We start from the raw sequence: 25,621 nt of genomic DNA on the forward strand, positions 1-25,621 counted from the left end.
GCCAGATTTTACTGTATAGTGGAGATTAAATTAATGAATTTTATAGTCCACAAATTAAATTAATTTGAACAATTAATTATTATTTAATTATATTGAATACCTGATAGGCTTCATAAATTTAGACCTCATATGAATCTTCAACATATTTTAATAAAGCAGAACGGTTTTTGAATCTTCAACATATTTTTGTTTTACTAGGACATTTGGATGGCTCAGATCTGTTCAAATTATAAAACAATGGCTAAGATATATTTTTTTTAAAATGTCCTACATATACATTTTCTTCTCTCTTACTTTTTCATTTTCTCACACATCATTCCATAATCCCATGATCCCACCTTCCTCACTCTTTTCTTTTTATTTTTTTATTTTCTCTTGTTTTTATTTTTCTCTCTATTTGTTTATTTATTTTTATTTTTTTTCTTTCTATTCAATATATTTTACACATATTTCCATGCAATGCATGTATGCCCGTAATACAGTAGAACATTACAGACATATATACAATTTTCATATAATTATATAAGCAAAAGCAATATTGTATGTATGCCCATGAAAATTGTATGTATGCCAAACACATCTATCTATCTAGCTATATATTATATAAGCAAAAGCAAGTTTTCGTGGAGAGTTTTACGAGAACTCCAAAATTTTAAAATAAATTTTTGATTTTACCAAATTAAAAAAATAAATTTAAATAGTGTTGAGATTATAATTATATTCTAATCCTAACATTATTTATACCGTGTCTTTAAATACGGGCATACGGTAGTATATATATATATACATATCACAACATTTTTCTGTATACTGTAGAGAAATAATCTTATTTAATGCCACTCGAGAAAAAAAAAAAAAAAGAGATTTAAGGAAATAATAATAATAATAATAATAATAATAAAAAAAAAAAAAAAATAACACTACTTTGTTTCTATAGATTGAAGACAAAAATATAAGAAGTACAAATAGGAATGTTGTAAGTTTTTTTTTTTTTTTTTTTTTGCCTTGACTTTAATACTCTCCATTTTATAGATAAAATCAAAATCTCCATTTTATATGAATATTTTTTAAAAAAAATTAAATTGATTAATGGAGGTTTAAAAATATAATGATGTGGCAGTTATAAACATTGATGTTGAATTTGTATGATATGCTATAACTTTATGTATTAAAATGGGGTCTCTAATTTGCAACTTTAATTTGCACTCTTGCCAATAATATTGGGTCATTGTCCTACAACTTATTCTAAGTTAGAAAAAAAAAGAAAAACAAATGGAAAACCATAATCTAAAACCACATCTTCTCCATATAATCAATTTTACTCAATTTATTTTAATTATTTTTTCGTCATAAATTGTAAACAAAAAATTAAACAAAAAACTATGAGGACTCGCAAAAAACATACAAACATACTTTAAAAATTACACCAAACATACTAACTACAACAGACAACAACTCTTATTCTTTGTAATATAGGCATGTAAAGCCATGCAATAACATATTTATTTCCATAATTTTGGGGATTACCAGTTATATAATTCCTCTCCATATTCATTAGTTACTACATAACCATGAAACGCGCACACACATATATATAAGATCTCTAGTAATTGACCTTAGAACATAATCAAAAACACTACAAGAAAAGTGACTTTAAAACATGGAATTTTTTGCGACGGTGTGTATACCGTCACAAAAAATCGGCTTTTGCGACGGCATTCAAAGCCGTCTCAAATAAATGTATCTATGACGGTAATCGCCCCGTCGCTAATAAGCAGACAAGAGAAAGTGCCTTAAACAAGGAAGTATTTGCGACGCATTGTGTGCCGTCGCAAAAAAAATTCTTTTGAGACGGGTGGAAATTACCGTCACAAATAGTGGGCATTTGTGACGGCAATTGACTGTCGCAAAAGAAACCTTATTAAAACGGCATCGTTTTAATAGTTGGATTTTATCAGTTGCGACCGTTTATCTATACCGTCGCAAAAGGTAATGAATTTTCAACTCCCTCCTTTCGCCCAAATTGGCGGTCGATCAAAACCCCAAAAATTTCATCCCCAAATCCCTAACACATTCTCCCTCACAATCACAGAGACTTCAAGTTCCCAATCTCAGAGACGATTTCGAGTTCATGTTCACCGACGATCACAGAGATTTCGAGTTCCCAACCACAGAGATTTCGATTGTTCACCGACGATGATCTCTCTGTCGACGAGCGACGACGGCTAGCGGTGGTGCGGCAACGGCGTAGTACGATCCCTCTCTCTCGCGCGACCTCAGTTAGTATGCTCTCTCTCTCTCTCTCTCTCATTTCAATCTCTCTATCTCAATCTTCTTTCATCTTTTGTCTCTTGATTTCGATCTCAATCTGTCACGCAATCACAATTGATTTCAAGACCTTGCGTTCTCTTAATCGATTGATCCTCAATCTCTCACTTTCGGCGTGACTCAGCCTCCCGCATAAAGAAGACAGTGGCATGAATCACTCTCCGGCGTCTCAGCTCTTCAGTGTCGATCTCCTTGAATAACATCTCATATGATCTAAGGTAATTCGAACTAAGTGATTTTTTTTTTTTTTTTTTTTTTTACAAAATCAGTTAATAGACTAAGGTTTCTTAATCTGAGAATATGATAAATAAATTTTTGACTCTCTTTTTTATTTATGTTTTATTTTACTGCTCTTTGGGGGTGAAAATTGGGATTGTGATATTATTTTTTGCCTTATCAATAGCCAATAACAGAGATGTTTTTGTTCTGATTACTTTTCTGCATTCCACGTAGAAGGCTAAAGTGCAATATTGTGTATGTTTAATTTTGGATTGTTCCTATGAACTGCTATGGAGTTTTCTTAAGTTGTTTTTCTACTCTGTACAAATTAAAATTTCAACCAAAAGATTTCACTTTCTTGATAGAAACTAATAAATCCAAATAGTAACTAATCTACTCTGTTCTCCATTGTTTCTATGAAACTGCTATGGTGTATTTTATTTTATTTTAAATTCTTTTATGTTTTTAATAGTTGTCCAAGATGTATTTTCTGATAGATTGATATAAATAATAAAAGTTATATTCGCTATTCATTACTTATATATATATATATATATATTTTTGGAACAAATGCCAAAACCGGTAAACCGCACTAAACCAGACCAAAAAGGTACTTGCCGGTCCTGTGCGGTTCACTTGTTTGTGTCGGTCTGTTCGGTTTGGTCGGTTTAAAAAGCTGACCCTACCGGTTCTATCCAAAAAACATGCAAAAGCTGACCGAACTGAACTGATTTCACCCCTAGATATCAGTGCGATGACCATACCATTTTGGGATTGGCTTTGGTCAACCTGTCTTTACTATTGAAGGAGATCCAAAGAATCCTGTTAAAAAGAAATTCCAGAAAATTTGGTTTTGGAGATTGCAAAAGGCTGTCAGCTTCATGATCTGTCAAGGCTTCTATTGCCTAGTTGACTTTTGCTTCTTGGAGATACTACATTATTCCATGTGTGGTTGTTCATGTAGCTAATGGAGTGAACAACTAGAACCTATACGCGGTGAAATGATGAAGCTCGAGGAAGTGTGTATTAGAAAGAGGCTTTTAAGAGAAGAAATGTGCTCTTTGGGTAATTATTAATGTGATCTATTCTTCCTGAACTTAACCAACTCAGTTCTCTCAAGTAGCTAGCGCTAGAATTATTTCACAAAGCTACGTATCTAACCTCATCAATCACCAATCTTCATGTGAATATGGGTTGTGCTCTAGGGTTATAAATTAATTGGACCTGCCAATGGTAAGTAGCCATTTTATTTAATTTGCTTTCATTTTGAAAAGAAATCCCTTGTGTTTTGAGATAATAGTGATGCCATGACTAATATATATCATTTCGATCTGTAGAATTGCATTTTTTTTATGGTATTCGTGGTATTCAAATTTTTTCAAAGAGAAATATGATCCCCTGGTTCAGAATGCTCACTAGTCATCATTAGCCCTTGTTTATTTGTGTTGCTTGTTAGTCTTGTTTTATTAATCTGTGTTAGTTGAACTCATATTTTTTTAGTTGTAACAATACTTACTATTTGCTTGGTACTGATTTTTCATTTTGTGCTTGAACAATGTCAGAATAAGGGCTCATCTAGTGAAGGTTCCACCGCATCAACTGTGCCTGCAACTAAGGTAAGAACAAAATAATTTTCATGTTGTTTGTGTTGATGTTGTTGCTTATACAAACAAAGAGAAATGTTATTTATCACTGCATTTGCTTCTCCCTTTTACTTCTCCTCCTATTTGTATTTAAAATGCATGCCATGTATGGGTTCACTACTAATCAGTTGTGCAACAAGAACTGCACTTTGGGGGTTACAAAGTTGTAATAGAGCACAAAAACTTGCATCTTCTTTCGAGAACCTTGTATTATGACATCATAACGTGGTAGATTACTTTATTTTTAGTGTAGGACCTATTATAATCAACTTGATTATGTGGAGGTTGAGCTCTTCCACAAGAATACCAACTTGATTATGTAGAACCTTGTATTATTTTTTTTCATCTCAAGTGCTCATTACTTTTGGCTTTGGAATGATCACAATCTCATGAACCAACTAAAACACAAAAGTGTGACCACTCTTGCTCACGATCTTTATTGTGTGAAGAAAATTTGGATTATTTGCTTAAAATAGGTTTTATTTTACTGTGATATTTTTTTAACCAAAATGAATGTTTCCAAGTTGTGAAGGTGATCTTTATCGTTATTTGAATTTGGTTGTCCCAATTATTTATGGTGGGCATTGGGTCATAATGTTGTCATGCCATAAATTATCATTGTATTTGTTTTACACAGAAAACAGTTTAAGGTTGTATTATCTCACTCATGCCAAGGATGTTTTCATTAATCAAGAACGAAAGTTGGGGGCTCGAAGACGATCAGATACCGTCCTAGTCTCAACCATAAACGATGCCGACCAGGGATCAGCGGATACACCTTCTTTAACAACTTTAGTTTCTAAATGAGGTCAGAGTGAGTGTGGTATTAGAGTAGGAAGGCTATATTTGAATCCCGCTGCCTACATAATAAATACAATACTTGTACATGTTTGGTCCACTCATGAAGGAGAGTTTGCGCACGGATGAAGGGGCCTTGTTGACGTAATAATCATATAAAAACAAATAAATATACATATATATTTTTCATCAGGATTTAAATAGTTACTTACATCTTATAATTTAAGCTTTTAAATGAAATGGTTGTTAACAGGTTAGTTTGATCAGTGATATCTATATGAACTTTGACCCATCAATCCCTTCCACCACCTCAACCTCCACCTCCACCTCCACCAATCATATTACACCTGAAATATCACGTGGCGGTGTTCAGATCACCAAATAACTTCTCCAACCTACAAGAAATCGTTTTCCAAATTGACCAAGGGGTGATATAGTAATTTCAAGTGGACTAAAATGTATACAAGTACGTGGTGGGCACAACACAAATATTGGCATCAAAAGAACTTCCAAAATATAAAAAACTGAAAACAAACTCCGAAGAAAGTTGACAAACCCACCATCGATGCACCACCACTTTCCTCGTATACTCTACTAAACAATCAACCCTTTTCCAGCTTGCTTTTTTCTTTTTATTCAGTTTTGATCTCTCTCTTCTGGGTCTCTTTTTTCATTTCCTGTTTTTTGTTGGGTTTTCTTGATTACCCTTTTTTTTCGTTCTTGATCAGCTGTATCGAGTTTGAAAACGATTCAATGCTCTGCAAAAGTGATCGATACATATGGGTTTTTGGTGCTTGTGAAATTTGTTGCGTTCGAGTATGAAAAGACCCCTATTTGCATCGCTTTTGTTTTGATCAAGTCCTGGTAAGAGCTTCCTCTTCCATGGATTGTGGATTTTATTATTATTTTTATTGATTGATTGTATGTATGTACGTATGTATTGTGTGTGTCAATTGTAATTTGAGCTATAGCTATTAAAGGCGCACGACAGCTTCCGTTTGGTTGCTGAGAAAACAGACGGAAATTAAGAGAAAATTGTGGAATCTTTAGAAGGGGGAATCTTGACTATGGTTGAAGGGCCATCCTGCCCTGAAATTTGGAAAGTCTTCAAATTTATATTAAACATTTGATCTGATGACCACTTCACGCATTTGATTATAATTTATATTTTCTCATGGATGTATTCACAAACACATAATAAGCATATCACCTATCAAATTCCCTTGGGTTTGGAAATATATATTTTGAGGGCTCAGCATATAGTCTTTGACAGGCGAAAATGAATCATGTAGTTGACAAATTTAATATGAATGACATTTTATTTTTTCTCAAAAAAAAAAAAAAAAAAAAAAAAAAAATGAAAAAATTGCAGTGACAACCAGGAGAAGGAATGCATTGGGTTAGAACATATAATGGTTCATATGCTGGAAATAAACTTCTAATTCTGCGTTTCATATATACAAGTATCAGTTATTCACCCAAAAAAAAGTATCAGTTAAGTTTGAAAAACAACAATGGCAACCAAGAAAGTTTATATTGAGAATTGGTCTCTAAGATTCAAGTTATGATCATAATATTAGGCAAGATTTTGTTACAAATTCTTGTAAGACTGTAAAAATATGTTATTAAACATCATGTACATGTAAACACATAGTTAGTATTTAAAGTTGGTAGTAACAAGATTTTTTCACAAGAAGGTCAAGATCTAAATTGCCCACAAATCCAGCACCCAATGCTATGGAAAAGCTTAAATTTTTTTGTTGACATGAATTAATCTTTTGGAGTACGCTATGCCTATGTCTCATTTAGTATAGAAACTTGGTGTTGGAACAAAATGTAACTTATTTGTCCTCATATTTAAAAGTTTTTGAAGCTTCAAAGGTTAAACTATGTTTCGGGTGTTCAGTTAGTTTTATCTATGACTTGCCATATTCACTACACAAATTTGATCTGTTTACTTCTCAAGCTTCATTATCTGCTCTATGCTATTGTTTTTATATATTCTTATTTCCAACAACTTATGTAATTGGGCAGATACACCTCAGGTATTATCTCTTGTCTCATTTTATTTCGGTAATTGACAAATGGAGGTGCATTAAGCACGGGTGACAATTTAATGCTCTAGGATACAAGTCTTGACCAGATTGATTTTCTTGGTTTTGCTTTCTGATGCTTTGGGCGTTCAACCATATGACTGAAGAAAAATATGACTTTGTCAGTCTTTAATAAAGTGATTAGAAGCTAACTGTGCATGTTATGACTGTAATTTGCAATTACTTAGTGTTTTTTTTTGGGTTGCAACTTTCCTGTTAAAATCTGATAAATTCAAATCTATTTTTAGTGGATTTTATACTGTGGCATTATTTTAGTATTCATTTATGCTTAGTTCCTTAAATAGGTTCTAAAGTACAGTTCTATTACTATCTTAGGGCACATTACAATGTCATTTTGAAGTCAATTAAGGTGGGTGATGCTGTTCTACAACTTCCATCAGATGGATTTGACACTGATTCTGGAAAACCGATGATAATGGATAGTGGTACAACCTTGGCATATCATGGGGATGAATTGTTTAACCCACTAATGAAAAAGGTATGCCAAGTATTTCAAAGTATATTTATTTAGAGTTTGTTAAATAAGGATGTATGTACTCTTTATTGATTTATTTATTTATTTTTGTTATTAGATTTTGGCTGCGTAACCCAATTTGAAATTGCTTAGGGTTCAGCAGCAGTTCACATGTTTTAAGTTCTCTGGCTCAGCCTACACAACCAGCACCTGTTCCTTCGACTGGACCAAATGCAAATCCATTGGATCTTTTCCCCCAGGTAGCTGGTCCATAATCATTGTTAAATCAAATTTGGTGTAAATTATTTGGTGGATAAAGGGCACTCCAGTGCACAAGGTTCCCACCATTGTGGGGTTCGGGAAGGTCAAAATTTGTTGTAAATTCTTTTGGTGATGACTTATATTTTTCTGACAGCAGGGCCTGCAAAACATGGGTTCGAATGCTGCTGGTGCAGGCACGTTGGATTTTCTTCGCAACAGTTAGCAGGTATGTGCATGTGCGTGTGTCGCGCGCGCACGCATGCTTGCATTTGTGTGTGTTTGCCTACACCAATAGGGTTAATTTTTTATGTTTTTCTGTAATTAAAATATTAACACAATTATATTGTCATTAATTATTTTTATTTTGTTATTTTCAGATATTTCTGGAGTAGCAGTTTGCTTCTTGTGGGATGCAAGCATGTAGAGATTATGACTAACTTTTGTTTTTGTAACACACGGAAGAAGCATGACGAAAACTTTTGTTTTTTATTTACGTTATTTAGATTTGTGAACAACATTATGTATTTATTATACAACATTATGTATTGGGATAATGTTGTTGATGTATTGTTATGAATGGAATAATATTTTAATTATGGATGAATTTTTATTTATATACTGGCCTTTTTATATTATTATGTAATTATTGGTTTTTTTTTTAGTTATTTTTCATTTAATACATGTTATTTTCATATTTTTAATAATTTTATTACAGGTTTTTTTTTTTTTTGGAGATGGCAACCCACTCACCGTCTCAAATTGCCGTCGCAAAAGATAGGGCATTTGGTTGAAAATGAGGACTTTTAGTGACGGTGTAATTTGCTGTCGCCAATAGTACTTTAGCGACGGCACCAAGTGCTGTCTCAAATAACTCTTTAGCGACGGTACTTGTGCCGTCACAAATACCCATTTTAGCGACGGCAAAACAGTGCCGTCTCAAAAAAAGTCAGATTTTCACACGTTAATGGCGACGGCATTTTTCCGTCACAAAAAGGCTTCTTTGTCGTCGCAAACCAAAGGCGACAACGTCATACCATCGCTAAAGCCCTTTTGCAACCCCCTCTGTTGCGACCCCTCACTTGCCGTCGCAAAAGGCCACTTATCGTCGCAAAAAACCTTTTGACACGGCGTTTTGGGTATTTGCGACGACATTTTACCGTCGCAAAAAATCAATTTTTTGTAGTGAAACCACCCTAGTAAGGCCGTTCGCCCACATAATTTACTGGAGGATAATAGTTGCAAGTGACAAACCACCCCTCATTCTGGCACTGAACCCTAGCAAACCCTATTTGTGCAGTGTTGCTCCAAACAACTTGAGTATAATGCAGGCACTCACCACCCACACATGAATTAGAATTGTAGTCATAGTTTACCTTCTCATCCACCCACATCTTCACTGCGTCCAACACTATGAATTCACCGGAGCCCTCGACGAGGTTCTTATTGGAACAATCTTTTGTGTAAATAAAATAAATTGAAACAAAAACAAACAAATAAATAAATAACGTACCGAATTTATTTATCGAACTGAATTAAAAAAAAATTAAAGACCAAGTCGAGTGTGTGACACTCTATCCTTAAGACAGATTCGTCCCGCTACGGTGCTTACGGTAGAGTGGCGTCTATCTCCCAGGATACAATGATCTTCACAAATTTGTAGTAGCACTCCAAACAAATTTATTTGGCGAACTAGAACCTTGTGTTCTATAACTCTCTGAATATTTCTCTAAATGACTAATATGAAGAATAATGTAAACAAATAAAATTTGGACAGCAAGAACAATGTTTTTCTGACTGATTTTCAGATTGGTAAAGTGCTGGAATATGGTATGTATTTATAGGCCCAAACAGGTATGAATTCAAATTGAACAAGTGCACTACTTAAACAAATAGATTTGGTTCCAAACTGTAACAGATAACTACTGGAAATAAAGACCTGTCCAAACTATGTGAACCTGTTTAAACAGTGCAGTTTCAGAACAGTAACTGCTGGCAGTTATAAGCAGTTTTATGTAGTTAATCTGTTGAATAATTCGGACTGAAGAAGGTTCAAATGTTGGCAAAAAATTGGTATTCAAATTTGAATTAAATTCCCGCAATAATTTTTTTTGAAAAAATTCAAATGAATTTTTGTCCAAAAAATTAACACAAGAACCGACCCAACCCACACCCACGCCCGGCAGAACGGACGGACTGTGGCGGCGCGCGTGTGTGGTGGTTTAGGCTAAGGTTCACTTTGTCCATAACTCCTCCCCTCTACAAACTTAGGGTGCCTCTTGAGGCCCAACCTAAGTGTTGTAGTCTAGAACTTATATACACAAACAAGCTCTCTTAAAGTTTCAATGTGGGACAACCCATTATTAGAAAACCCACATTTAAATCTTTAAATGTCCATACCACGAATCCGAAAATGACATCAAGTTCCCATTCACTCATAAATGGTTTTGACGAACCGTCTTCGCCGTCTGACTTGCCATGTGGCAAGGAACACGTCACTTTTTCAGACCCACCCCAAAAGACATTTGGGGCCCACTCAATTTTGGGCACAAAGATGGCCCAAAATAAGCCTTATATTAACCAATTTTCCAACAATCCCCCACATGAATGGAATTTGACGGAAAGAAAATGCAACAACATGATCTAATTTCAGAGATTACATAAATTGAAAATATTCTGCAAAGGATAGGTAGCTTTTGGCTTTGAACCTTCCCTTGTGAAACAATATTGGATTTATTAGCTAACCAGTGAACATGATGTCTTGAACTGTTCAGCCGTTTGTGTAAACCAAGACAATAAAACTCACAGAGTATATCCCCAGACATAGTTTAGTTCTCACTATTGTGTTCATTTTGGCCCTGAACGACCTGGTCTTTCATAAGTGCTCTAGAGAATTATAGCCCTTCACAAATCTTATAGAACCGGCCCAATTCACACTCACACAGGTGATTCTTATGAAGAGTATCCTGCCATACTCCACTAGGTTTACCTAGATATAAGAATCATTAAAATTTTACTTAACCTAAAACACTGCAGACATCACTATTTTATCCTAGAAATGGGTAGGAGTTGGACTCCCCAATGATCCTTCTGAGTTATACACAACTCGGTTGTCCCTTTGAACCTAGATCTTGGGATCTCCAGTCAACTAGATTGGGTTGCCGTTGTGGTAACTCTTATTTAATAGGCTTAAGTCCCATTCCCCTCGATAAATTCTCAACTAACTCTCTTGCTAACCCTTTTGTTAGTGGATCCGCTATGTTGTCTTTAGACTTCACATATTCAATAGAAATAATTCCATTACAGAGTAGTTGTCTCACGGTGTTATGTCGACGACGAATGTGTCGTGACTTACCATTATACATATGACTCTGTGCTCTAGCAATTACTGATTGGCTATCACAATGTATGCATATAGTAGGCACCGATTTTGCCCACATTGGAATATCTTCAAGGAAGTGGCGAAACCATTCTGCTTTTTCCGCAGCTTTATCTAAAGTTATGAATTCTGATTCCATAGTAGACCTAGCAATGCAAGTCTGTTTGGAAGATTTCCAAGATACAGCCGCCCCACCAAGAGTAAAGACATACCCACTGGTGGACTTTGAGTCTCTAGTATCCGATATTCAATTTGCATCACAGTATCCTTCAAGTACTGCTGGATATCTAGTATAATTAAGCCCAATGTTACGAGTAAATCAGAGATATCTTAGAACCCCTATAATTGCTTTCCAGTGTTCTACTCCCAGATTACTCATATATCTACTTAATTTACTTACTGCATAAGCTATATCTGGGCGAGTGCAGTTCATCAAGTACATTAAGCTTCCAATAATTTGGGCATACTCTAATTGAGAAATACTTTCCTGTACATTCTTAGAAAGATATAAATTAACATCTACAGGTGTTCTAGCAAGATGATCATCATCTTTGCTGAATTTGTCAAGTATTTTCTCAATGTAATGAGATTTTGACAAAGCATAACCTTCTGATGTTTTGGTAATTTTCATACCAAGAATTCCATATCCTTCATGGAATTCTACCTATGATGAGCATATCATCTACATAAAGGCAAACAATGACATAATCTTTGTCTGTGTTTTTAATATAAACACATTTGTCCCACTCATTGATTTTTAATCCATTTGACAACATTGCCTTGTCAAATTTCTCATGCCATTGCTTTGGCACTTGTTTTAAACCATATAATGATTTAACCAATTTACACACTTTTTTTTCTTTTCCTGGAATAGAAAAACGTTCTGGTTGTTCCATGTAAATTTCTTAATCTAACTCACCATTTAAGAATGCAGTTTTCATATCCATTTGATGAATTTCTAGATTGTATAAGGATGCAATGGCAATTAGCATTCTAATAGATGTTATTCTAGTAACTGGTGAGTATGTGTCAAAGTAATCAAGACCTTCTTGTTGTCTAAACCCTTTGACCACAAGTCTTGCCTTGTATTTGTCAATTGATCCATCCGCTTTTATTTTTCTTTTGAAAATCCACTTCTACCCAAGAGGTTTACAACTTGGTGGCAAATCCACCAATTCCCAAGTGTGATTTTCCAATATGGATTCAACTTCACTATTGACAGCTTCTTTCTATAAAGGAGCTTCAGGATTGGACATAGCCTCTTTAAAAGTTAAAGGCTCATTTTCTAACAAATACGTTAGAAAATCTGGACCAAAAGATTTTGAGGTTCTGGCACGTTTACTACGCCTAAGTTCCTCTTCCTCATTTTGATCTAACTCTTGCTCTTGTTCTTGATCATTACTAGTAATAGCATCAAAAGATCTTTTATTAGTACTAGTCTCTTGTCCAGTCTTATTTGAAAATACATGTTCAAAGAAATATGCATTCCTCGATTCAATAATAGTACTTACATGCATTTCGGAATGTTTTGATTTATGAATCAAAAACCGATATGCACTACTATTCTTAGCATAACCAATGAAAATGCAATCAATGGTTTTAAGACCTATCTTAGTCTTTTTAGGACTAGGAATAGCCACTTTAGCCAAACACCCCCACACTTTTAAGTATTTGTAGGATGGTACTCTCCCATGCCACAATTCATAAGGTGTTTGATTCACTTTCTTTCGGGGTACTTTATTTAAAATAAAATTTGCAGAAAGTATTGCTTCCCCCCACAAGTTCTGAGGTAATCCAGAACTTATTAACATGGCATTCATCATTTCTTTTAAAGTCCTATTTTTCCTTTCAGCAATTCCATTTTGCTGAGGTGAGTAAGCAGCGATGGTTGGATGAATTATTCCATGTTCTTTACAAAACTCACCAAAATGTGATTCATATTCACCACCTCTATCACTTCTAAGTTTCTTGATTTTCTTTCCAAGTTGATTTTCAACTTCATTCTTATATTGAATGAAAGTTTCCAATGCTTCATCCTTGGTTCGAATTCAATAAACATAACTATATTTAGTATAGTCATCTATAAAAATGATAAAATATTTTTTCCCACCTCTGGTTTGAATTGATTTAAAATCACAAATATCACTATGAATTAATTCAAGTGGTTCCGTACTTCTTTCAATTGAATGAAAAGGAGTTTTAGATAATTTTGCCTCAATGCAAATTTTACATTTATGATTTGAATCAATGTCAAATTTAGGTAAACATTCCATATTAATTAATCTACGTAAAGATCCATAATTAACATGTCTTAGTCTACCATGCCATAAATTTAAAGACTCAAGCAAGTAAGAAGAAGATGTATTTTTATTAATAACTGAGGGTACAACGGTCATTACATTCATCTTGAAAAGGCCATCAGACATGTAACATTTTCCTACATACATCCCATTCTTAGTAAATACAAATTTATCACTCTCAAACACTAGCCTAAACCCATTCTTACTTAACAAAGATCCAGAAACAAGATTCTTGAGAATGTCTGGTACATGTAGCACATTGTTGAGAGTGAGTTCCTTTCCAGATGTCATCTTGAGAACAATCTTCCCTTGTCCTTCAACTTTGGAAGTTGAGGAGTTGCCCATAAAAAGTTGTTCACCATTGTCCACTGTTGAATAAGATGTGAACATCTTTTTGTTGGCACAGATATGGCGAGTAACACCAGTGTCCACCCATCATTCTTTAGGATTTCCGACAAGATTTGCCTCGGAAACAACTACAGAAAGATTGATGTCATCTACACCATTGGAAATATTGTCCACTTCGGTCATATGGGCTTGAGCAGGCTTCTTGCTTGTTCTTCTTTTGTTTTTTCCTTTGCTACGGCAATTTTTGGCCCAATGTCCCTCTTTGTCACAGATGTAACATTTGTCATTAAACTTGTACTTTTTATTTTCCCCCCCTTTAAAGCCTTGTGATGAACTTTCTCCAGAAGATTTTCGTTTCTTGGTTTTAGAAGCATGTTCCACCACATTTGCCTTAGACTCCATAGGATGCTTACCAGCCCGCTTTTTAGAATTGCAGTTGTCCTCCTCAATCCTCAAACGCACAATTAATTCTTCCAAAGACATTTCTTTGCGCTTGTGTTTGAGGTAGTTCTTGAAATCCTTCCAGCCTTGTGGTAATTTTTCAATTAAGGCTGCAACTTGGAAGGATTCACTGAGAGACATGCCTTCTGCATGAATGTCATGCAGAATGAGTTGGAGATCTTGAACTTGTCTGATCATAATCTTAGAATCAACCATCACAAAATCTAAGAATTTGTCAACCACAAATTTTTTTGAGCCGGCATCTTCCGTTTTGTACTTTTTCTTCAAAGACTCCCAAAGTTCCTTTGCTGTCTTGATAGGAATGTAGACGTTGTATAATGTGTTGTCAAGTCCGTTCAAGATGTAGTTTCGGCAAAGGAAATCAGCATGTTTCCAGGCATCGACCGCAGCAACCACTTGCCGGTCGGTTTCATCCTCTTTCAAAATAGGAGCATCCTCACGGAGGAAACGAGCCAAGTTAAGAGTTGTAAGATAGAACAACATTTTCTGTTGTCATCTTTTAAAATCAGTTCCTGAAAACTTTTCTGGCTTCTCACCATGATTTACCGGTACTGTCACAACATGAGAGGGGGTTGGCGCAATTGCAGGCACCACACTAGTACTTGTTTGAGCATTTGTTTCAGTAGCCATGAATTCTAAATTATAAAACAAAATTATAATTAGAATTTATACTACACAGAAAATTAATCCAAATTCACATAATTAAATTCTGTAAAAATAAAAGAAACAAGAATGTAACTTTTATTTTTCAATTAATTTGGAAATAAAATAAAATTTTATTTAACCAAATTAATTCCACACAGAAAATTAAATTTCTGTAACACTTCAATAATTAGAAAACTAAAATAGAATTTTAATTAATGAACACACAAAAAATAATTTCTAAAAGCCAAAATTAATTTCTGACAAAATTTCACAAATAAATATTCTGAATTGTTAATGACACCAATATATTACTACTAGTTGTCAAAGAAAATAGACAGTATATTACTACTATCTGTCAAATAGCATATAATCACTATTTGTTTTTTCAACTAGAATATTATTTAATTCACGGAAAATAATTTTTTGTAAAAGAAAAAAGAGAAAGGGAAACAAACGAAAAATTCTATAAACAGAATAATTCGGATCTGTCTTAAGATTGTTGGAACAATCTTCTGTGTAAATAAAATAAATTGAAACAAAAACAAACAAATAACTAAACAACGTACCGAATTTATTTATCAAACCAAATTAAAAAAAAAATTAAAGACCAAGTCGAATGTGTGACACTCTGTCCTTAAGACAGATTTGCCCCGCTATGGTGCTTACGGTTGAGTGGCATCTATCTCTCATGATACAATGTTCTTCAAAAATTTGTAGTAGCACTCCAAACAAATTTAACTGGCGAACTAGAACCTTGTGTTCTATAACTCTCTGAATATTTCTCTAAATGACTAATATGAAGAATAATGTAAACAAATAAAATCTGGACAGCAAGAGCATTATTTTTCTGACTGATTTTCAAATTGGTAAAGTGCTAGAATATGTTATGTATTTATAGGCCCAAACAGGTATGAATTCAAACCTGAAAAGGTATGAATTCAAACTGAACAGATGCACTACTCAAACAAACAGATTCGGTTCCAAACTGCAACAGATCACTACTAGAAATAAAGACCTGTCCGAACTGTGTGAACCTGTTTAAACAGTACAATTTCAAAACAGTAACTGCTGGCAGTTATGAGTCGTTTTATGTAGTTAATCTGTTGAATAATTCGAACTGAAGAAGGTTCAAATGTTGGACAAAAAATTGGAATTCAAATTTGAATTAAATTCCCGCAATAATTTTTTTTGAAAAAATCCAAATGAATTTTTGTCCAAAAAATTAATACAAGAATGGGCCCGACCCACAACCCACACCCGCGCCCGGCACGGCTCGGCTCGGCCGGACGGACGGCGGCAGCTTGGGCTAAGATTCACTTTGTCCATAACTCCTCCCTTCTACAAACTTAGGATGCCCCTTGGGGCCCAACCCAAGTATTGTAGTCTAGAGCTTATATACACAAACAAGCTCTCTTAAAGTTTCAATGTGAGATAACCCATTATTAGGAAACCCATATTTGAATCTTTAAATGTCCATACCACGAATCTGAAAAAGACGTCAAGTTCCCATTCACTCATAAATGGTTTTGACGAACCGTCTTCACCGTGTGACTGGCCATGTGACAAGGAATACGTCACCTTTTCGGACCCACTCCAAAAGACACTTGGGACCCACTTAATTTTGGGCTCAAAGATGGCCCAAAATAAGCCTTATATTAACCAATTTTCTAACAGTTCTCACTAGGCCTATCAACGGATCGGGTAGAACCCGAATCCGATCCGATTAATCCGGTCCATTTATGCAAATCCGAATCCGAATATCTGTTTAACCCGTATCTGTGTAGCCCGATTTTAAACGGGTCGGACTCGGATAAATCCGATCCAATCCGTTTGTTTGCCTAATCCGATTCCATTGAAATCAGATCTCTCATAAACAGATCTCTCTCATCGTCTGAAAAGTGCGTTCTGTTGTTGAAGTTCATCGTCTGAAGATCAAATCTCTCTCTCATCGTCTGAAAATGCTCCGATTGATGATGATGAACCTAGCCAAATCGAGCTCTCTGCTCCGATTGGATTCATAACGCTCAATTTCAAAGAACGAAGTCCAAATCTTGTCAGATCGGAGCTACGAACTGTAAGAGATCATCTCTCTGCTCCTTTTTATTTTTTATTTTTTTTGTTGGGTCTCTGTCCCGTATCAGATCTGTTTTTGTTGCCGATCTGATTCTTACCCGTATCAGATCTGATTCTTGGTTTAAAGTTGTATGTATCAGATCTGATCCTATTGCTCTGTCAATGAGAGTTGGGTTTTGTTAATGAGAGTTGGGTTTTGTTACAATATTGAACAAGATCAAAGGAAACCGTGAATTTATTGTTTCTTTTTATTGATTTGAGAGTTGGGTTTTGTTAATGAGAGTTGGGTTTTGTTAATGTGGAAGTTTTTTTTTTAATTTTTTTAATTTTATAGTTTTTGATAACTATGGGCATTTTTTTTTTAATTTTAATTTTAATTTTTAAATTTGGGGCGTGTGAAAAGAATTTAGTTTGTAGAGGGTTTTGAATCTGGAAAGAAAGAACTTTGAAGGTCAAGTTTGAAAAAAGAGCAAATGAATATTTTTGATTGGAGGGTTTTTCAAATCTTACTATTTTTTTTTTTTTGTTAAGTAGATGTGTAGAATACTTATGTGGGTTTTCATCAGTATGATATAAAGATTCATACAAGTAGTTTCCCCCCCCCCCCCCAATATTCTTTCAATTGATTGTATCTTGACGAATATTCAATCTTTCTTGTTTCTATATCTGGATAAATCTGTTCCAATATTCTCTGTTCTCTCTTTTCCTATTCTTTTTTAAACCAGTAAAGGGTGTATTGTGATTGTTTCCCTAGATTTGCTTATACTTTTCTTTTTTGACAGTAAAGTTTGACACAAATCACTTATCACTCTTACTTGATCACTATGTATAATTTTCTGTTCTTGAATCATAGATTATTTGGATTGGCAAGTTCTTTCTCTATACGGGTCTTTATTTTTTTTCAATTAAATTAATGTTTCTATTTTATATTTATTATTCAGGAGTGACTAGATGTGAAAATGGACTCTTTTGAGGCTTCTAATATTGTGTTTAGTAGAATCCGGAAGTTTGAACCAGAGAATGTTACAAAGAAGATAATAGGGTATCTTCTTTTACAAGACCGCGGTCATGAAATGATTCGTTTGGCTTTTGGACCGGACACTTTAATCCACAATTTGATATACAAAACCAAAATTCAACTTGGTTTAGTGTCGAAACCAGTTGTTTCGCCTTCGATTTCACCTTCGATGAACTTGGCTAAACCAGTTGTTTCACCTCCAATTTCACCTTCTATGAACCCGGGTTTTAATCCCTTCTCACCGGTTTCATCCCCTGTAACATTGAAGGTTCCGTATCCCTCCTGGGACCCCCAAGTCAACCCCGATCACCAACCAATGCATAACCCCCATTTCATACTCCAAAATCAGACTCAATTCATGGGTTTGGATGATCAATTAGAGCCAGTTAATCCAGGAATTTCAGCTTTTTCGAGTGATTATTATTACCCGGAAGCTACGTGTGCAAGAAGCCCATGGTCTCCAACCCTATCCGAGTTCCCAACGAAAGCTTGTCACTATTTTAATAAGGGGTTTTGTAAGCATGGAAGTAACTGTAGGTACTTTCATGGACAACCTTTCCCAGAGAGCCTCACTCAGATGTTTAGTCCTAGTACAAATGATGTTGTTAATGAAGATCTGATTTTTTCACCTAGGTCACTTGAAAAGTTAGAATTCGAAATTATATAAATGTGTTACAAACAACTGCTTTCCTTTTTCTCTATTTGACTCTTTGTTTTTGGGTTGTTGTGTAAATTTAGTTACTTTTTAATTGTGTGACTATTTTTATGAACCGATGATATGTAAATCAGGATTTATTCAGGAGGGCCATACTGGAGTCAGGGCCACCAGAAAATTTTGCTCTCAAGACTGTCCAAGAAATTATTAAACCTCAGGTAGTTGCTGAACACCCCCACTTCTTCCTCATTGTTGCTCATTGCAACATAAATTAGCTCCTGCCCTTTATATTGCTAAATACAGTGATGGCTATGCTTTTGTATATTATAATTAGAATTAGAATGTCTTAATTTGAGGATAAACTGTGAAACCTTTATATATATATATATATATATATAAGAAGATCTTTGTTTGTCTTTTGAAAATTCCAATTGACATCTATGAATGAGCTTGATGCATCACTTCATTGGGGTACACACTTCAAATTTCTATCATTCACTGCACTAAATTTTGTAACAAAAGTTGTGTATTTAGTTATAACTTACGACACATTCTCTTACTCCTATTTCCCAACATTTTATATGTGGGTGAATGATTTGGGGATGGTTATCCTTGTTGTCTATACTGAATTACAATCTCTTTGTTTCCTTGAAAGATTGAATAGTACGTGAAAGAGTTTACCCAATTTGCTATGGCAATAAGCCTGTTTACTCTCTTTTCTTGGTGGTAACCTGTGTTTACTCTGGATTAAGAACCATAGTTTACTTCTTCATAATGACCACCCAAAAAAAGAAAAACAAGAAAAAAACAGAGAAGTAAATAAAGGGGGACTTACGTGTATGTCCTACTAGGTGGACTTATTGTCCAATATGTCCTATAATTAATGCCATTTTTCATTAAACACTATAAAAAACGTCACTATTTGTTAATTTTCGGTGACAATATAAAAATTGTCACAAAAAATGTCACTAACTATAAGTTTTAGTGACAGTTTAAAAAAACATCACAAAAAAATCACTAAGTCACAAATCTATATAATTTCCAAATTGGTGCACACTATTTTTAAATGAACTCCTGCTCCTTTATGTTTGATTTCTTGTGTAGTGCATATTTGAGTTTTAGAGCCAAAGATGTCTTCGGATTATAGCGAACCTATTACTGCTGATGATGCCGAGTTGGATGACGATGTATCTCAAGGACCCACAAAGAGGATTCGAAAACTAACTTCAAAGGTATGGGAAGACTTTGTCAAATTTAAAGGACCTAATGGAAATGACATAGCTAGATGTAAGCATTGCAATAGGGAATTTGTTGGAGAGAGTAGGAAAGGGACTAGTCATTTAAAAAATCATTTGTCGAAGACATGTCCAGTACTTAAAGGGCCAAATGCCCCTAGGATTGCTAGTAAGGCTGCTTCTGAATCTACTCCTGAGGCTGCAAATTTTAAATTCGATCAAGAGAGAAGTCGTATGGATTTTTCTAGGATGGTAATCAAGCACAATTATCCTTTTAACATGGTTGAGCATGAATTTTTTGAAATATTTTGTAATAATCTTCAACCAATGTTCAAACTTGTTTCTCGTAACACTGTTAGGGCGGATGTCCTTGATGTTTATGAAATAGAAAAGGCCAAGTTATATCAATTTTTGGATGAACTCTCTTCTAAGATCACCTTGACAACTGATATATGGACTTCAGACCATCAGAATTTTGCCTATACATGTTTGACTGCTCATTATGTGACTAATGATTGGGAGTTGAAGAAGAAAATCCTTGCTTATAGACGCATTGATTACCCGCATGATGGAGACCATTTGTTTAGTTTTATCAAAGATCTAATTTTAGAGTGGAACATAGATAAGAAGTTATTTTCAATGGTAGTCGATAATGCAACGAGTAATGATGTCATGGTGAGACTCTTAAAGCGATGGCTACATGACCAAGGATTACTACATTTGGGTGGACAATTGTTTCATGTGCGTTGTAGCGCGCACATATTGAATTTAGTTGTTCAGGATGGTTTGAAGGTGATTGGTAGTCTTATTTCAAAAATCCGAGAAAGTGTGAGATATTTAGGGAGGTCTCCTTATGGAAAACAAAAATTTGATGTTGCAGTGAATCATGTTAAGTTACATCATAAAAAGAAAGTCCCCATGGATGTTCCTACCAGATGGAACTCCACTTATTCAATGCTTGAAGCTGCATTAGATTTGAAAAGTGCATTCCACCGCTTAGGGCAAATTGACAAAGAATATAAGCACAATCCTTCTAAGGATGAGTGGAATGTAGCAAATGTGATTTGTGGGTGCTTGAAGATTTTTTTTGATGCTACATCTCACTTTAGTGGTACCACTTTTCCGACTTCAAATGTGTTTTTTCCCGATATTTGTCTTATTCAACTTGAAATGAAAAAATGGGAGCAAAGTGAGTATGATTGCATTCGATTGATGGCCGGTCCAATGAGAGTGAAATTTCAAAAATATTGGGAAGAATGTTCTCTGGTGTTAGCAATTGCAGTGGTTCTTGATCCGAGATTTAAAATGGACTTGGTGGAATACTACTTTGGGCTTATTTATGGTGTTGATGCTAATAAGCATATTCAGAGGGTCCGTAATGGTTTTGTTGATCTTTTTTATGAGTATAGGAGTGATTCTTCTGATTCTATGAGTAGCATTGCACTTGTTTCTGAAAATAGTAGCTCAAGTGGTAGTCAGTTGCTTGTCGGTTCTTCGAAACAAGAAAGTTTGGCTGCTTTTCATGCGTGGTATGCCCAAGAACGTGCTTCTAACATTCATGCCTATCAAAAATTAGAGGTGGAGCAATACTTGGAGGAGTTGGTGTTTCCAAGTAATGAGAGCTTCAATATTCTACATTGGTGGAAAGTGAATAAAGCAAAATTTCCTACTTTGGCAAGGATAGCTCGTGATGTTTTAAGTGTTCCTGCTACTACGGTTGCATCAGAGGCGGCGTTTAGTGTAGGAGGTAGGGTGATTGATGAGACACGTGCTTCATTACTTCCAGATATTGTGGAGGCCTTGATCACTTGCAATGATTGGATTGAATCAACCAAAAATAGAAGTAAGTGAAATATTGAAATTTTTAAATAATTAGATGTTATTTAGTTTAGTTCTATGAATATCTTAATGTCACATTATTTTCAAATTGCAGATGTAGAAGAATGCAGACATGAGTAGATGGATTGAATTGAATCGAATCACTTGAAGTAGATGGGTAAATATGGTTCAGATTATGGGGCTTGTCCCATGCCTTTATAGTGATCTATGAAATTCGTATCTGACATAATTTGATAATCTGTTTGCATATTAAGGTAATAGCTTTCTTGATTTCCAGGTTTGATAATGAGCTTAACAAAGTGGTTGCTATTAAAGTTATTGACTTGGAAGAATCGTGAGTATATAGCTTTAATTATCTCTTACTAGAACTGCTTGCGGTGAAATGTGGTTACATAACTTTTCTTCTTGGAGCTTGATATTCTTGGATTGAGCTGTGAATAAGTATTGGATGAGTGGCAAATTGATTGAGAATTTTAGAGGCCTATAAATTTGTAGGATTAATTATTGATTGACATGTGTTGGATCGTCTGAATATATATTCTCCGTGATGCATCTCTTTAATCTTGTCGAAGATGTGGGCTCTGGCTTGGTACATAATTAGACTTTGTGGTTCTCTTTCAGTATGTATTTAGTAAAACAGACAATAAGAAAAAGAAGAATCATAGACTCTCTGAGCTTGAAAATGTGTTTGCTTCATCCTTTCTTTAGTTGTAAAATATTTTGTTAAGATGGTAGAGGGTTGTGCTGATTTTGCCTACTTCCAAATCTGTTGGGTGCCTGCATATTGAAGGTACAAGAGTCAAAATCTATACCATATGAGACCCCATTTCAGTCGATTTCCTGTGATTTTGAAATGGAGTTATTTTTTCTATGCAGCTTTCCTATTTCTATTCCCCTCCTACCAATTGTCAAAAAATATAAATATATATATATATATATAACAAAATAAGTCTCCTCCCTAATCGGTGACTTTACTTGGGTCCACTGCTCTTTATCAACAAAATTGTTTTCATTATTGTTTTTATCTTCTCTTACACTTGCTGATACATTGATAAAATTACTTCTGCAGATGTTTTGGTGGCTGATGTTATCGTAGTAGAAGCAAAGAACAAGAGAAGATACTGAAGAACTAATAGAGAAGACCAAAAGAGACACCAACATGTTTGGGAAACTATTGTTAGCTCTCAGATAGTATAGCATAGCTTGTTCTTCATACGAGTCTTTCATGAGTTTTTTCTGGTTTTACTTTTGTGCCAAAAGTGTGTCATAAAATTCTGACCTCTTGTAAGTTAGAGAATGCAGTGGCAATGTTTTGGTGGCTGATGTTACTTTTTTTTTTTGTCAATGATGGAATTATTCTTTTTGAGTTGGATATGATTGGTGATAGTGAAACTGAATCACATCACCGTTTAATTTGCAACCAAGTGATTGGTTTGTTGCTTTGTAATGATGCTCCATTGTCTCTCAAAACCTGGTGACATCTTTTGAGTTGTTTTTACACCATGAATGCAACAGTGACTTTTGTACTCTATCTGGGATATGATCAGGTTGAGTTATTGAGCTGGGTTAGGCTTGTAAGCTTTGAATTAGACTGCTCAGCTTAGTATTGTTTGATTTGATTTGTATGTTCAAAATCTGAGAACATATGTTTAGCATGTGTAATGAAATAGACTTGTTTCCAATTTTGATGTTGCTAGTCAAACATGCTAGATATCTTTCAATTTCACTTTTAGTTTGCCGGAATTGAATATTTTTTTAAAAAAGTTTTTCTTTGTTGTTACTTCATGCTACATTGTGAAAGCCCTCATTTATGTATTTTTGATTGTATCACAAGGGGAGAAATTGTGATGTTTTGTTTTGGAAAGATGCTTTGAAATGATGTTATGTTTTGCATTGGTGATGATTTGCCTTAGGAAAGTCAGAACATCAAGATGAACTTTTCATTATAAAAAGCTGCTATGTTTTTTTTATAATTGGTATTTTCTTGACTTTATGGCTGGCTTTAAAAAAAAAAAAAAAAAAAAAAAAAAAAAAAAAAAACGGATCGGATTGGATTATTCGGATCGGATATCCGTGTAAAACGGATCGGATCGGATCACGTATAATCGGATTTTCAATAATCGGGTTCGGATTCGGATTCGAATTAATAGTTAATCGGATCGGATCGGATTTTGGCAGATCCGACCCGGATCCGACCCGTTGACAGGCCTAGTTCTCACCATATGGTCCCTGAGAATGTTGCATGTTGCATTTAGCACTTCTTTGATTAGCATAGTTTAGGGCATATGTCGCGACAATGTCATTCCACGTCACGGGGTGCAAGGAAGTCTTGTGGGGAATTTTGGGCTAAAGAGAGATGAGTCATGATCAAGGTCATGAAGGAAACAATTACTAGTGAAATTTTTGAGAACTCCATTTTGATTTCCTCTTGTGCAATTGGGAGGCTTGGTTTAAGGGTATATTTATAGGCTTAGTGTTGGAAAAGTTACCATGGAAAATAGTCCAGGAAAATTTATCCATGCTCACGCGGAAACCTATTAATGTGACATAACAATTGTCCAAGTTCACAAAAGGGAAAAAAATAATAATATTATTATAAATTATGTGGTTTATTAGAAATGGCTAAGAGTAATCATGGAACTTTATGAGCAATCAAATGAACAATTTTTTATTTGATTCACAATTAGAGGAAGACCTAGAAAGTGATTTATGTGTCCCATTGACTACAAAATGAAGAAGGTGTTCACATGTCTAAGTTCTATAATTTTCTATGAGCTGAGATTGACGGTGATGATTGTTATGATATATACTGCAAAAGCAAAGCATACTTGTTGGCTACATATTTTGTATAAGCCAATCAAAGTTTAACAGGTGGCAGGATGAGGATAATACGGAAAGACAATTCAAATCTTCAATCATAATCACACAAGTGGTAGTTAGTATTGGTTATTGTAGATCTGCATAGCACTGGATCAACAAAGAGATGCAAAATGACATGGCTTTAACCGTTACTCATATATTTAAATTCAAAATCAGGAGAGAAACCTAACTGTAGACTTGGCATAGTGGAGCTAACTATAAGAAAACATCAGTGATCATGAAAGGATGGTTCGACAGTTAGAAGTTCATTTCGATGGTTGCCATTGAGAAGTATAAATAGTAGAGAAGCCCCAGAAAGAACCCCCAGACTCAGATCCAAAAAACCAGTTTTTATCTACTTTATTTTCCTTCTAGTTTTTACATTTCTTGTTCTTTACATTTCTGTACTTCAAATTCTTGCACTGCACTTCGTTCATAGGAATAGTTTCAAGTAGTTTGTTGCTATAAACCTCTACGAGGCTGATTTGGATCATTGTAAGTCTTCCATTTTACTTAATGAAATGCTACAATTGTTCTTCATTTAATCTTTGTTTGCTTAATTCTCCTAAACAAAGCCACCAGTAAAAATCATCTTCATTAAGGCTGAAAGAATTAAAACACAATCGTTTGATAATTGGTTGGCAATTAATCTTCTGTAAGGACTGATTGATCCTTACTGGCACGCTTAAAATTACAATAATAACTTTCGAAAGCCAAAAAGTCAACAATACTGCTATTAGTGAGAGAGACTGGCAATGATTTGAATATTACCTTATCTATGTCACTATGATTCATGAGTGATGTAAATATGATTTAAAGAGGATCTAGTTTTATACATTTAATCTACTGGAATTGTTAGGTTGATCACTTATGTATACTCTTTAACTAAGAAGTTAAGGAGTTGATCATTATAAAGGTCATTACAAAACTTTATTGTACTTATTGAGTTTGTTTCCTTTCGTCATGGATTCTTTCCTCTTTCTAGCTTGTGTTG

The 25,621-nt window shown here is 34.6% G+C and overlaps 2 protein-coding genes, 1 non-coding gene and 1 pseudogene across 10 annotated transcripts; 3 read left to right on the forward strand and 1 right to left on the reverse strand.

Moving 5' to 3' along the window:
- The first annotated feature begins 1,623 nt into the window (after positions 1-1,623).
- LOC114307247 (uncharacterized) lies at positions 1,624-8,431 on the forward strand. 8 transcript variants are annotated; one of them, XR_014360827.1, is made up of 8 exons: positions 2,021-2,283; positions 2,397-2,546; positions 4,110-4,163; positions 5,717-5,852; positions 7,418-7,580; positions 7,675-7,816; positions 7,975-8,043; positions 8,195-8,431. It is a non-coding gene; the product is annotated as an uncharacterized LOC114307247 (transcript). The 8 variants fall into 8 exon arrangements; XR_014360828.1 differs by having other exon boundaries at positions 2,025-2,279; positions 2,453-2,546; XR_014360825.1 differs by having other exon boundaries at positions 2,029-2,283; positions 2,453-2,546.
- A 577-nt stretch (positions 8,432-9,008) lies between these two features.
- Positions 9,009-24,184, reverse strand: LOC114307245 (basic form of pathogenesis-related protein 1-like; annotated as a pseudogene).
- Positions 17,709-18,721, forward strand: LOC145819981 (zinc finger CCCH domain-containing protein 18-like). The gene has a single exon (XM_082914198.1). It carries the CDS (start codon positions 17,981-17,983, stop codon positions 18,704-18,706), a length of 726 nt encoding a protein of 241 aa, XP_082770324.1. The 5' UTR covers positions 17,709-17,980; the 3' UTR covers positions 18,707-18,721.
- LOC114320662 (zinc finger BED domain-containing protein RICESLEEPER 2-like) lies at positions 19,825-23,297 on the forward strand. The gene is made up of 4 exons (XM_082917323.1): positions 19,825-21,772; positions 21,863-21,925; positions 22,046-22,102; positions 22,838-23,297. The coding sequence occupies exons 1-2, from the start codon at positions 19,825-19,827 to the stop codon at positions 21,886-21,888; spliced, it is 1,974 nt and encodes a 657-aa protein (XP_082773449.1). The 3' UTR covers positions 21,889-21,925; positions 22,046-22,102; positions 22,838-23,297.
- Positions 24,185-25,621: the final 1,437 nt, after the last annotated feature.

This window comes from Camellia sinensis, chromosome 2 (genome assembly GCF_055761805.1).
Source record: "Camellia sinensis isolate YWXY chromosome 2, ASM5576180v1, whole genome shotgun sequence".
Taxonomy (NCBI): domain Eukaryota; kingdom Viridiplantae; phylum Streptophyta; class Magnoliopsida; order Ericales; family Theaceae; genus Camellia; species Camellia sinensis.

Coding starts and splice junctions, on each gene's coding strand:
- LOC145819981 (XM_082914198.1), top strand. CDS start 17,981: ATGGACTCTTTTGAGGCTTCTAATATTGTGTTTAGTAGAATCCGGAAG.
- LOC114320662 (XM_082917323.1), top strand. CDS start 19,825: ATGTCTTCGGATTATAGCGAACCTATTACTGCTGATGATGCCGAGTTG. Junction 21,773..21,862: donor TGAATCAACCAAAAATAGAA/GTAAGTGAAATA, acceptor TTCAAATTGCAG/ATGTAGAAGAATGCAGACAT.